The sequence below is a fragment of the Chelonoidis abingdonii genome, chromosome 7 (assembly GCF_003597395.2).
Source record: "Chelonoidis abingdonii isolate Lonesome George chromosome 7, CheloAbing_2.0, whole genome shotgun sequence".
Lineage (NCBI taxonomy): Eukaryota > Metazoa > Chordata > Testudines > Testudinidae > Chelonoidis > Chelonoidis abingdonii.
In genome coordinates, this window is record NC_133775.1 from 96,830,836 (window position 1) to 96,844,126 (window position 13,291).

General features: G+C 41.3%; 2 protein-coding genes and 1 long non-coding RNA gene across 6 annotated transcripts in view; 2 read left to right on the plus strand and 1 right to left on the minus strand.

Moving 5' to 3' along the window:
• P4HA2 (prolyl 4-hydroxylase subunit alpha 2) overlaps window positions 1-678 on the plus strand; it is a 50,993-nt gene extending 50,315 nt beyond the window's left edge. For all 4 annotated transcript variants that reach the window (XM_032769173.2, XM_032769172.2, XM_032769171.2 and 1 more), the window contains one exon: window positions 209-678. In XM_032769173.2, coding sequence (XP_032625064.1) covers window positions 209-279 — 71 coding nt within the window. In that variant the 3' untranslated portion in view covers window positions 280-678. The remainder of the gene's footprint in view (window positions 1-208) is intronic.
• Window positions 679-3,580: 2,902 nt separating this feature from the next.
• Window positions 3,581-10,175, plus strand: LOC116818337 (exocyst complex component 1-like). Its single transcript, XM_032769164.1, has 3 exons — window positions 3,581-3,695; window positions 7,060-7,190; window positions 9,921-10,175. The coding sequence occupies exons 1-3, from the start codon at window positions 3,581-3,583 to the stop codon at window positions 10,173-10,175; spliced, it is 501 nt and encodes a 166-aa protein (XP_032625055.1).
• A 1,146-nt stretch (window positions 10,176-11,321) lies between these two features.
• LOC142047170 (uncharacterized) lies at window positions 11,322-12,784 on the minus strand. Its single transcript, XR_012656342.1, has 2 exons — window positions 12,680-12,784; window positions 11,322-11,532 (listed from the first exon to the last, which is right to left on the minus strand). It is a non-coding gene; the product is annotated as an uncharacterized LOC142047170 (long non-coding RNA).
• Between the last annotated feature and the right edge of the window lie 507 nt (window positions 12,785-13,291).

Sequence of the window (13,291 nt, forward strand, 5' to 3'; positions counted from 1 at the left end):
AGTTAAGACTGGCCCCAGAATTGGGGAATTGGAAAAGTACCTTGCACCCCTCCCCTGAGTCTCTTTAGCTCTTGTGTAGGAGAAGGAGGAACACAACCATTCAGTTCAAGCACCTCATTTTGTTAATCCAAACAATATTTCATCCCTAGAAACCAAGCGTTGAAGGTAACATGTACAGTTCTAACTAATTTATCTCTTTGTTCCACAGTTTCAAACAAATGGTTCCACGAAAGAGGGAATGAGTTCTTAAGACCTTGTGGGTCAACAGAGGTTGACTGAAATCCAACCTGCTACCAGCTCTCCCTTGTGTCCCTTTCATTCTCTTTCAGTTCATTTCTAAGAAATGATCCATCGTCTATTATGAAAGAGCTCTGGCACTTTTTATAAAGAATGTCACGTCTATAAGTGAAAGAAGCAAAAGCCTGTATTGACTTGGCAGTACTTGGTAACTGTTATTTCCCCCCATCCCTCCTCTAGTTTCACCTTCTCACCACACCCTCCGAATTTCTCTCTTCTGTCATAGCAGTGCAAACAGCACTTTTGGTGATTCAGTGCATTTGAGTGCCTGGTCCTGTGCCTTTCATTCCTCAGATGTTTTAGATGTTAAATATTTCATTGAACCAAAGTTTTGTGTACATGTTAAATTTATTGTATTTCTATGGATTGCAAGTTTTAACAAATAAATGCTGTTGCAAAAAAAAATAATTATGTCCTTTACTGAGAGCTTGTGTCTAATGCTGTATCATAGCTTATCTATGGATCTGGGCCGTTTGCTTCATTTAGAAATGTTTATTATCAGATTTGGTCTAAAACTTCAGAGGTCGATCACACAAGGTGCTGAGCACCCACACCTCCTAGTGAAACCAGACTGAGCTCAGGGTGCTCAGTACCTTGCAGGACTGAGCCCATTGTGTAAATTGGTGTAGCTGTATTGAAATCTTACAACATGCTTATAATATTGTGACTTGGCCTGGATTTTACCTTTATCTGAATTGACTTCAGTGGGATGGGTTGCTTGAGTCAGAACCTCTGGATTTGGGCCCAATCTTACTCCAGTTAACGTAGACTTGTCACTTTCATTTTTAAAATAAGAAATACAAAAGAATGTACAACACAATAAACTCCTATGCTTCCATTATCTTAGGAAATAATTGTATATGGGAGACCTAAAATCTTTGAAAAATACATAGGTACATTTATGACAGTCTCTAATTAACGATTTTAAACATTTTCATTATTTTTGTGTGGAGCCTTTGAATTTTTGTGACTTTTTCATCCCAAAAGTAGATATTTCCATTGCATAGTACTGTGCCTTTTTGCTCCAGGAAGCCCCTGATCTAATAAAGCACTTGAGCAAATGCTTAACTTGAAGTCAATGGGACAACTCACTAGCAAAGTTTAAGCACGTGCTTAATCGCCTGTATAGATTGGGGCGTGTGTTCTTGTGCTCAGGTCATTTATTATCATTTTCTTCAAACACACAAGGAGCCAGATTCGCAACTGTCTTGCATCTTGTGTTGGTCACTTAACACATGTTAAGGGAGTGTAAAGTGCTTCCAAATCACAATGGTTTCATAAAGGGTCAAGGGCTAGAGGATAAGACTACACAGAGCAAAAGACAGTAGAAATTGGAGCCTAATATCTGTATTTAGGTGCTTTACAATTACTTCAAAAGGTAGGAGATGATTAATTATGGAGCGTTAATAGCACAAAAGATCTAGCAGAATTGAGAAGAAACGTTTTGAGGAAAAAATTAAGAAATACCGAGCCAGATTGTGGCTGACCCTTGTGCAGATGTGCTGGGAGGTTGACTTCAATGGGAGTTCTTCTGGCCAGTACTGGTATGAGGGTGAATATACAGTATTAGTGATTTCAGGTAAACTCCTTAGAGTGAACTATAAAACCCTACGTTACTGCTTAAAGAATACATTGGACTAATGGGAATGGCCTTGACATTCAGGACAGACTTCAGAGGCAGAAAATTCAGTTAACTCGCAGTATCTAATTGCACCCATAATATTAACATAAGATGAACACTGATTTCTTCTCCATTGTACATTTGTAAAGTAACTGTTGAATGAACTAATATTTAAAACAATTATCTATCAACATCCTCTTGAGGGCTGAAAGCACTGCACCTACTAGATTGTATTCTTAGGGAAAGAGCAATTCAGAGCGTATTGGATTTCATATGGCAGGTATAATGGACATCACCATCCCTGGTACGATGGTAGGCTAGTGTGGCTCTGATTCAGCAGTAAGCTTCAGCACATGCCTACATTTTAGCATGTAAATATTTCCATTGAATTCAATGGAATTACATGCTTTAAGTCTGGCACATACTTAGGCCTGATTCTATAAAGTACTCATCATAAGTTTTCATTTCACCATGAGAGGCAAATACACCCTTGAAGAGAAGGCTGGAAGGTTAGATAAACTAATAGAGCTGATTGAATCATGCATTGTGAACAAAGTGGATGGGAAGGGTTGTTCACTGAATAATTGTTTTGTGAATAAATCTATCCTACAGACAGCTGCAGTAAGTAATGTGAAATCATAAGCACTTTCACAAAACCTATGGTAATAAATGCTACACTCTCCACTTGAAAATCTGAGTGTTTCTCAAAGCTGGGTAAGTGTTGTCCCAATTTTATAGACGGAAACTGAGGCATAGAATGGCTCTGTGACTTGCCCAAGTCCACATAATGAGTCCAGTAGCAGTCAGGAACAGAACCCCTGTTTATTTGACCTTGAGGGCAATCTCCTTTAATCTGCGGTGTCCTTTACACAGAACTATTGACTACAATTTGGTAGTTTTCCTGTAATCTTTCACAGCTCTTGTCCACAAGAGTTGCTAAGAATTCTTGTGGTTTCTGGCTGTTTCTTCAGAAAATTCCACTGATGAGCTGTAGCTATGCTGGCAAAATCTCTAAGCACAACAAAAACACAAGAAATGGTGTGCTTTATTTTATACCAATGTGTGCAGCATATAGCAAACCCACAGACATTTGGATGAAACAGAGATGGGCCAAACCCTAAGATTTTTAACCCATTTGAATTTTACAGTGTGGGAGAAGAATCTGTTGTAGCTATAGATTTCTAGAATGACCATTACCATGTATATAGGCTCCAACAGACCAAATCTGAACTCTAGTCAAAAACTGCAAGTCACACCATCTCAACGAAGAGGGCTGGGCTAGACAAATAAGTAATTCACACACCAAACTGACTTCTATTCACTCGCTCCTGTTTTTCCAGGTAAATGCGTATAATACATAACAGATACGCTCACCTAGCCTCCGGCCTCTCCTGTAGAGAAAGAGGTGGAATGAGTGTGTATGAAAGTGTTTGAACCCTCAGGGCATGGCCCTTCATTATACTGTGTACTCTTATAGCTAATCTGATTTGTAAAGTATTGATCTATTAGGTCTGGAGAGTCTGGGCTTTTGTGCAAAACAATGCCTCAAACTCCTGGGTGTCCAGTATACTTTGAGATGTGTGCACAGCTTGTCAGATTGCATCCACCATTCTGCTCCCTGGCTTTATAGAAGATAGACTAGCTATGTCAGCAAGCCTAAAAATGACCCTCCAAGACATTGTTTTCAGACCTAAAAGAGAGAAGCTTCTGCATGTCTTGGAGTTATCAATGCCTTCCACTGTGCAGGGAGAGGAGCGATTTTATCTATGCGTTACAGGTACGGTGATTTCTTCACACAATTATTTTAACCTGATAGAATTCTGTCTCATAAACATGCTGCTCATGCTTCTATATTTCACAGGCTATAACACATAACAGCAGCTATTTTGATCTAGTAATCTGAATGGGACTTTTTTTTTTACATTTTCAATTTACCATAATTTATTGTAATTTGGAGATGTTAGTACATCAGGTTTAAACAAGAGGGGGTTTTTTTTAGAGCCAAGTTTGTCTAGAAATGTAAAGAACATTTGACAAAAAGCTGTTAACAATATTAAAGTAATACATTTCCCCTTGAAATTAATTGCACATTTAGATGGAAATGATAGTATTTATTTTGGCTCTCTTAGTCTGTAGAAGCACTATGGAGAATTGCAGTGTTCTATAAATGATTAATAATGATATAATTTTGCAATGGCATTGATACCACAAACCCGGTGACACTTCACGGAGAATCTTTGGGATCTGAGCCACACAATTCCAATTACTTGCTTCACCTCTGTGAGAATATATTTTCATTCTGGAGTGAATACGAAAAGCATCATGTTTAAACTGGCAAATACCCTTTGACTCTCCATATTGCTACTGATAAATTCTTCATAATGAGAAGACTCTGATGGCAATTCTTATGAAAGTGGTCTTTTATTTAAATAATTCCATGTCCTCTATTCAAAGCCGATTTAGAGTGACAATATCAAAGCTCTCTGCATCAACCATTCTGCTCCCTGCTCTTTTTAAACATAACTAATTATTTTCAGGGTTCTCAATAACCTCACTATTGGCAATGTTCCAAGCAAACATACTCCACCCTTAGAAGATAACGAAAAAAATTAGTGTTAAAAGTCATATCTCATGTATTCATCAACCCAAAGAGAGTGAAGATTTGCTAGAAGATAATAGGAAGAGGAGAAAAAACTTACCTCAAAAGTCTAGTGACAGAGAACAGAATTCAATGAAATCTGTGTGTATTTACTTAAAGCTCCCAACTATCTTAAATGTCAGCCAGGTTTTGACTTTAATTGAAAAATGCAGTATTTGATGCTAGGGGATGGACTTTTTGGATGGAGTGAGTTGTTTTCTGAATACTTAAAAGGTGAAATTAAAGCAATTATTTCATCCTAAAAATGTTCTTTCCTCAGCTATTTTATATTCATGATTAATAAAATGCACTGATATGTAATGCACATGAATTATCACATGATAATTGTTTTAAAGATGTATAAATTTGAGGCACAGTCTATTTCTAATTGGGCTAATGTTGCCAATTACTGGTTGCTAAATCCCAAGCCATGCTAATACAATACAAGTCACACTTGTCTGTTGTGAGCACTAGTGGCATATTGCAAATGTAGCATGATATGGAATCATGTTCCAGTTTATTATGGCCTGTGTACTTTGAACAAAGAGGGGTTTTTCCCTACAAGGCTGCAGAATATCTCCATCCCACAAGTAAATGCTTTTACTTTATCAATATAAAACAGCAATATGTTCTGCAAGATGATATAAAAAACATGCATGAAAATGCAAAAGGCAAAATTACACTAAAGGATCTGAGAAAAGGAAACCAGCAAGACAGTTCCCCCTAAGGCAATCTTTGATACTTGCCTCTTACCTAGCTCTACAAAGGCGTTTGTGGACTATGCCTGTCCCAGGGAGGGACTGGTTTTAGTGATGTAACTGAATAGCTTTTTTTCCTCTGTCATTCAGTGTGATCTTCTTGTGATCCCAACAATCCCATCACATTGACAGATGTTACAGTGATGTACACAATATTTATCTCTATCCACAAACAGTGCTCCTCTGTTCTTTAGAAAGGGCCCAATGTGCGAGTTAGTCACAGTTTTCCCCACTTAGAAGAGTGTCATTCTTGCTGCATACTTCCTGGTCCTGTCCAGCTGCTATTAACCATAATGGAAGTCACACCCTGAAGGGAGGTGGATCAAGTGCCATATTCATACCCAAACATCTCACGCATGTAAAAATAGGCTTGGTATGGTTTGCATTAGCATAAGTATATAGCAGGTTATGATCTTGTGACAGTTTAATAACCTTGATGTTTCCAACAGCAGATGTAAACACCAATTTATGGCTGGGTTGTTGTTTTTGTTAACACCAAGCAGCATTAATTGAATGTGTTTAATTGCTTAAAATCCACTAGAACTGTGATGGTGTCAGTCTTTGGGGACTGGACTGCTTTATTCCTCTCATAACCTTACTACATGCAACGCGCACTTTATCACTTAGCCTAACTTGTTTTCTAGCACCACCAATAGCCCAGCATATGATAAGCTGGGGGACAGGAAGGAGAGAGATGGTTGAACACTTAAAGGCTGATATTGGAAGCCACAGATAGTAGCATCATTCGATCGAGTTCCATGACCTTTGTTAGGAAGAATGTAGCTGAGACTTTAAAAGACCTAAGTCTTGTCTGTTCTCGATGTAATTCAGTGTTTCCATGGCACTCTTTGTAACAGCAGCAGTTGCCCTTCACCTTTAGCCAGCAGTTCTTGGCTGTGCACCGGTTCCCAGATGTGGCTGTATTTCAGTGGTGAAATGTTTCCTACAGGGTAGGATTGTGGCTGATTGTTGCTCAGGTGACCTCATGCAGAAGCCAGGCACACTGTAGTCCTTGCACTCAGCAGAGCATAGGGACCACTCCGTCCATGAAACCCCAGGCTACTAGGCAACTCAAAGGAAGAGGCGCAGAGGGCCATTGTCTGCCCTCTTCCCTACTCTGTGCCAGAACTAGCTAGTCATAGGGTACATGCGGTATCTTCCAAGGGAATGTGCACACTATGCCACTTCTTGAGTGCCTGGGTGCTCTGGCAGGAAGCCCAATCCCTACTGGTACTTAACATGGGGTGGTGTGACTCCACACTGACCTGGGCTGCGCAAGTGTCCATCTGGCTCCATACATACAGGGCTAGAGGGTGCGCATAAAGAACTTAGGGGAGCTTTGTAAAAATGCTTTCAGATTGTACAGGAGCTGTTACGTCAGCAAGGAAGTTTTCCCACTGTATTTGAACAGCCGACTCCTGTGCATGACAGATGCTGATGCCATGTGGACTATGTCTACTCTGGAAAGTCATCCTCTTATTTTACAGTGTGTAGGCAGAAGACGAACCACCCCATTTCCCTCCATGCTAGTAATGGAAAACAAGTTCAGACACCTGGTTTTTTAAACCCTGGCTTGACTGTAATGTGTAGAGACACATTTCATTAACCACTATGCAGCCAACGCATCCCTCCAGTTGAAAGGGGAAACCACCTAAAAATCCAGATTCCTCATGTTCACGAAATGAAATTCTTGTACTTTTCTTTGTTCTACATTTAATGTTGTTTGTTATTATTTCCTGTCCCAGTTACTAGAGAAAAAGATGTGAAAATCACCTATTTGATCATTGTAGAGGAGAAGACGAGCATTCAGTACAAAATCAATTGTATGTGGCTGCTGAAAGATCTAACCTTGATAGATGGAAAAGAGGCCAGGCAAGTAAGTCGAATTGCTCTGTGATGGTTAACTCACAGGTAATTTGTGGGGATACTGTGAAGGTTCTTGGAAGGCACCTCACCACCACCTGCCCTGAGCAGGAAGTAATCTTATCTGTGCTGTGGATCAGATCCCAGAAACCACCAGTCTGTGTCAGCACAAGCACTGCCTTTCAGGCCTCCGCAGGCCTCGCTCTTTCCATACAGTAGTGCTAGGCACACACCAACTCCAGCATTTCCCTGCAGCATCCAGTCCTTTTCCCACTGAACTCTCACAGAATCACCAGGCCTGCTATTCCCAAAGGAACAGGACACACCAGCTTGTACGATACTCTGGGGACCAGCACGTCGCTGAACACCACAGTACTTGAACTTATTCTTGTTTTCACTATAAATATATCATCAAAGGACAGAGATTCTAGCGATAGTGAGTAAGAGTATTGGAAACAAATGGTTACATATAAAGCAAAATCCTAACATGCTTTCTAGAGATTACATTTAACTAACAAGTTAACTTCCTGACTGCAGAAGTCTCTCACACCCGAATTTCTCTCCAACAATTTTTCCAGCCAAGCCTGGTTGAGACCCCTTTGTCATGAAGCAAAATCACTGTCCTTTTGCTTCCTCCCTGAAGGGTGAAGGTGTGTATCCTTTGTCCACCAAGTACAGTAGACCAAGTCTTTGATGAGGACCTCCAGATAAGATTCTCTTCCCCCCACTTCCTGTTTTTCTCTTCCTGTTAGTTCCTGTCTGAAATCCACACATTCAGTTCAGCCTACACAATACTTAATTTATATGTAAACAGCCAGCTAGATACACATTTCTTGTCTGACAGGAAACCTGATTTCCCCTTTCCAGGTGACCAGCCTCTAAACACAATTTTCAGTGTATGTACATAAGTCTTTACACAACATTCGTGCTGGCCTTTCACAACAATAACCAGGGTGACACCAGCTTTTATTTGAGACTTCACATGACACTCTTTGGTGAACTGGAATGCACGTGTCAGACGCCAGAGATGGCCGTAAACCTTATGGACCCCCGCTGTGCCCCCTGCCGATTGGCACTAAGAGGTTTCTGGGTCACAGATGCTTAACTGTGGTTTTCTATCAAGGAGAGGCCTAGCATTAAAAAAAGATCTGTCAGTTGTTACCTACATCAGCTGCACTGATTTGGGTAAAATCGGTGTCTAGCAATGGTGAGAGTCAGGCCTTTTCAGATATTTTTTTGTCTGAATATTTGTCTTGGCATATGAAATCTCAGCTTCTTACCCCCACTCCAGTTCTTTTCATGCCAAGGTGCCAGGTAAAACGTTCGAAAGCACTTAAGTTACATTGGCTTCTAAATGCCACTTTCCAGAGGCACCTTAGTCACTTAACCCCATAGTTGTTTTCCTCAGGGGTAGCTTGTATTCCTCCTATGGAACAGAATTTGTAGCCTACAGGTGAACAGATGGTGGGATGGCCACGTTAGTGCTGACTGTCCTATGAAACTAAGTCCTGGAGATTGATTGATTTTTCTGGCATGAATAAAGTAGTCTGATTGGGGAAACAGCCCATGTAGCACATGCTCTTCCTGCAGGTGTTCACATGTGAAATCTACTCCAGCTGGAAAGATCTGAAAAGCCCAAATCCTGGTCAGTGGCTGGCCTGTGAAGAGATTCTTTGGCTGTTTGGTTGCTTTGATGGGGGGGAAGAAGACAAAATAAGAAACATTTGGACATTTAATGCACCACTCTGCCCATTTGGCTGGAGGAAGGAAGCCTACAAGAAAAAACACATTATGCGCATACAACAGATGTAAATATTCAGAATACAATCAACCATATGGTTACTGTCCACTATCTGCAGTAGCCCAAATCAGTGGACTCCATGTCTAAGACTTTCTGCCCATCTCTTCATGTGACTCTGTCCTTACGTCTAAATCTTCAGCTGGAGAGGGGCAGGCAAAGACGGTTCTACATGACTCAAACCAGCCTCCAGCGCAAGTTAGAGCAGGCTCAGATTCAATCCTCTGGTCCCACCTTTCCTGGCTCCCATTTTGCCCCAACCTGCTTCCACCATCCCCCTTAAACCAAGAGGAGCAGGTATGTGGAGCCAGCTATGCCAGCTTCACAGCATGAGAATTCCCCTACAGCAAGGGAACCCCAGCTTTCCAGGTGGGTTGCATTGCCTTAGATGGAATGGGGGCCGAGGATCTCGCACTCTGAAATGGTAAATTCTTCAGGGCAGAGACTGTATCTTTGGCCTGGTCTACACTGGGAGGGATCGATCTAAGTGACGCAACTTCAGCTACGTGAATAACGTAGCTGAAGGTGACATACTTAGATCTATTCCCTGCGGTATCTTCACTGTGGTAAGTCAACGGCCGATGCTCTCCTGTCGACTCTGCCTGCGCCTCTTGCCCTGATGTAGTACCGGAGTCGACGGGAGACGCTTGGCGGTCGATTTATCACGTCTAGACCAGATGCGATAAATTAACCCCCATTGGATCAGTCGCTGCCTGTAGATCCAGCTGGTAATGTAGAAAAGCCCTTTGTCTGTGTTTCATATTATCATCTAGTACAATGTGGCCCTAATCTTGACTGGAGCCTCTGGCTGCTACAGTAATATAAATATGAAATACTACTCAGCACATGTCTTGCATATTGCCTATATACTTCTTATATAGCTATACTTCTCATAGCTGGCTGACAGCTCTTGGATTACATAATGCTTGTTGTTTTAATTTGTAGGATTACCCGAAATTTGACATGCATTTTGAACATGTTTATAGCTGGGAAGCCTTCAGCACTGCAGCCAAATATGCATTTACACGGTGCATACGGAAAACGAGTAAAATTCACTACAGAAGGGACATTGAGTTTGTGAATTTTGACGACGATTATTTGAGCGACACTGGACTCTTCCAAGTATCTGAAGATACGATGCTTGCCTTGAAACTTTGTATACAGGTTTTGAACTGTGTGTGCCTCTTGAGCTGCTTATAGGAATACAACTGGGTGCAATGCTCTGAGCTTGAGCCTTATTAAAAATGACCTAATTTATGTTATATCTAATGACCTCTATTCTGAATACTTTAGGTCTGATTCTGAGCTCACTGACACCAATACCAATCTGAAGTCATTGCATCACAGAGAGTAGAGATACACCTGGTGCAGAGTGAGACTAGAATCTGGGCCATTGTGTACACTACATGTTCAATGCTAAACTTTCAACAAAGTAATTAAATCTAAGTCTAATAAACTGCCAACGTGGTACCATTTTGCATATGGAATTGCCATGGAGCAAATCTTTATTGTCGCATGAGAAAGCAGGGGTTTGGTTTGTTTTGGTTTTTGCTGTAATTTAAATAGTTCCTAGAGCAGGGACGGGCAAACTTTTTGGCCTGAGGGCGACATCTGGCTTTAGAAATTGTATGGAGGGCCGGTTAGGGGAGGGGGGCGTGGCCCAGCCCCTACCTCCATCCCCCTCCCCTGTTTCTCGTCCCCTGATGGCCCACCCCCGGGACTCCTGTCCCATCCAACCCCTGCCTCATTCCCTGATAGCCCCCCGGGACCCCACCCCCTATCCAACCACCCCGCTCCCTGTCCTCTAACTGCTCTGACCCCTGACAGGCCCCTGGGACTCCCATGCTTATCCAACCACCACCCTCGTTCCCTGTCCCCTGACCACTCCCCACCCCGAACCTCTGCCTCATCCAACTGCTCCATNGAAACCCACCCCTCACTGCCCCATCCAACCCCCCCCTTCATGACCTCCTTCCCCCCAGATCCCTGCCCCATCCATGGGGCCCCGGGCAGTTGCCCTGCTTGCTGCCCCCTATCACTGTCTCTGGCTTTTATATGGAGAAAAACAGTTGTTGTGGCACAGGTGGACCATGGAAATTTTATAATATGGGGAGGGGGAAGGGCCTCAAAAAGAAAAAGATGGAGAACCCTGTTTTAAAACTTATCCATCTTAAGTTCTTTGCTTGTTAAACCAGAAAATAAATGTCAATTGTTTTGCAGAGTGTTTGTGCTAAGAAATATTATTTCCAAATGTTCTGAAACAAAACATGGATCAAAACCAGATATCCTGGATGCGCCCTCATTGTAATCCCAGGCATTTCACATGCTCCGCCATCTAGCCCACAGTGCAGACTGAATGTCTTTTATTAAAGGATCATTTCAGACTCTCATACATGTAGCTTGTTGTCTTCTCTCTTGTCCCCTGTGTGGACTGGAAATATAGACCATTCAACTTCTCCTCAATCTGTAGCAAGGATGTCTTTCAAGCAGGGTTGTAGTTCCTGCCGTGCTGAAATGACAACCCTCGTTCCAAGTGATGGTACTCCTGCTCCTTTTGCTAATGCGAAATGAGGAGGTAACAAGAGAACCTGGATTAGCATTTGGTGCATTGTTATTGCAAATGGAAACAAAGTAGGACTGTCGATTAATCACAGTTTACTCATGCGATTAACTCAAAAAAAATTGCGATTAAAAAAATTAATCGCGATTAATCACAGTTTTAATCACACTGTTAAACAATAGGATACCAAGTGAAATTTATTACATATGTTGGATGTTTTTCTACATTTTCATAGATATTGTATTCTGTAAGTGAATATTATTTTTGATTACAAGTATTTGTACTGTAAAAATGATAAAAAAAAGAAATAGTATTTTTCAATTCACCTCATACAAGTACTGTAGTGCAATAAATCGATCCCCGATACATCGAATAGTACCTGCCAATCCAGTAGGTAGTATAGACATACCCTTAGATAATGAAAATGAACATGCATCAGTCTGCTCTGCTTTGGATTGTTATCGAGCAGAACCCATTATCAGCATGGACTCATGTCCTCTGGAATGGTGGTTGAAGCATGAAGGGACATGTGAATCTTTAGTGCATCTAGCATGTAAATATCTTGCCACACCAGCTACAACAGTGCCATGCGAACACCTGTTCTCACTTTCAGGTGACATTGTAAACAAGAAGTGGATGGCATTGTCTCCTGGAAATGTAAAAAAACTTGTTTGTCTCAGCGATTGGCTTAACAATAAACAAGACTGAGCAGACTTGTAGGCTCTAAAGTTTTACATTGTTTTATTTTTGAGTGCAGTTATTTTTTTGTACATAATTCTACATTTGTAAGTTCAACTTTCTTGATAAAGAGTTTGCACTACAGTACTTGAATTAGGTGAATTGAAAAAATACTATTTTTTTTTGTTTTTTACACTGCAAATACGTATAACCAAAAATAAATATAAAGTGAGCAATATATACTTTGTATTCTGTGTTATAACTGAAATCGATATATTTGAAAATGTAGAAAACATCCAAAAATATTTAAATAAATCGTATGCTATTATTGCTTAACACTGCACTTAATCTCAATTAATTTTTTTAATTGCACGATTAATGATGATTAATTCTTTTAATTACTTGACAGCCCTAAAAAAAAAAACAGGAGAAGTCTTATCCAAGCTAAGGGCCAGGTCCTGCTTACCTTCCTCATAAACGTAGCCCCACTGATTTCCCCAACTTATATGCAGGCCTCTCCCCTCTCATGTACAGTAAAAGCACAAGATGGGGCTTGACTTTCTTTTTAGCCTTTTATTCCACGGCTGGGTCTGAGCCTCGTCAGTCACTGGCTATCAGTCGGAAACAAAGCTCCACTTCAGTCTCAAGCGTCATGGAAATGAGAAAATCTCAGAGGAGAGTGAATGGCCACGGACACTATTATATGTCACGAATCCTTCAGGGACTACAGGTATTGTAACATCACTCACAGCGACAGAAGCTGGACCTTTTCTATGCCTGCGGCTTTTGTCAGCAGATTGCTCTCCTGCAAATGAACACCTCTGAAGTTCAGCCACCGCCAGTGCAAGGGCCAACCTGAGAGTACAGAGCTAGAGAGAGCTAAAGAACATGCAAAAGCTTTCCCAGCTATCTGGCTTAAGGGGTAACTTGCTGAGTCATCTGTGATCTTTCTATTTCCAGCCATACCATTTCTCTTCCTGCCCATGCAAGAAATGTGGAGAAGGGTAGAGAATCTCAAAATGACTCATCACTTTGGAGTAGGAGAAGTCAGCATAGTGGTTCTGATTCAAGCATTAGC

Bases quoted from the DNA above. Each gene is read 5' to 3' on its own strand.
- LOC116818337 (XM_032769164.1), top strand. From the start codon at position 3,581: ATGACCCTCCAAGACATTGTTTTCAGACCTAAAAGAGAGAAGCTTCTG. The intron at 3,696-7,059 runs GTACGGTGATTT...TTCCTGTCCCAG, and splicing joins ATTTTATCTATGCGTTACAG to TTACTAGAGAAAAAGATGTG. The intron at 7,191-9,920 runs GTAAGTCGAATT...TTTAATTTGTAG, and splicing joins ATGGAAAAGAGGCCAGGCAA to GATTACCCGAAATTTGACAT.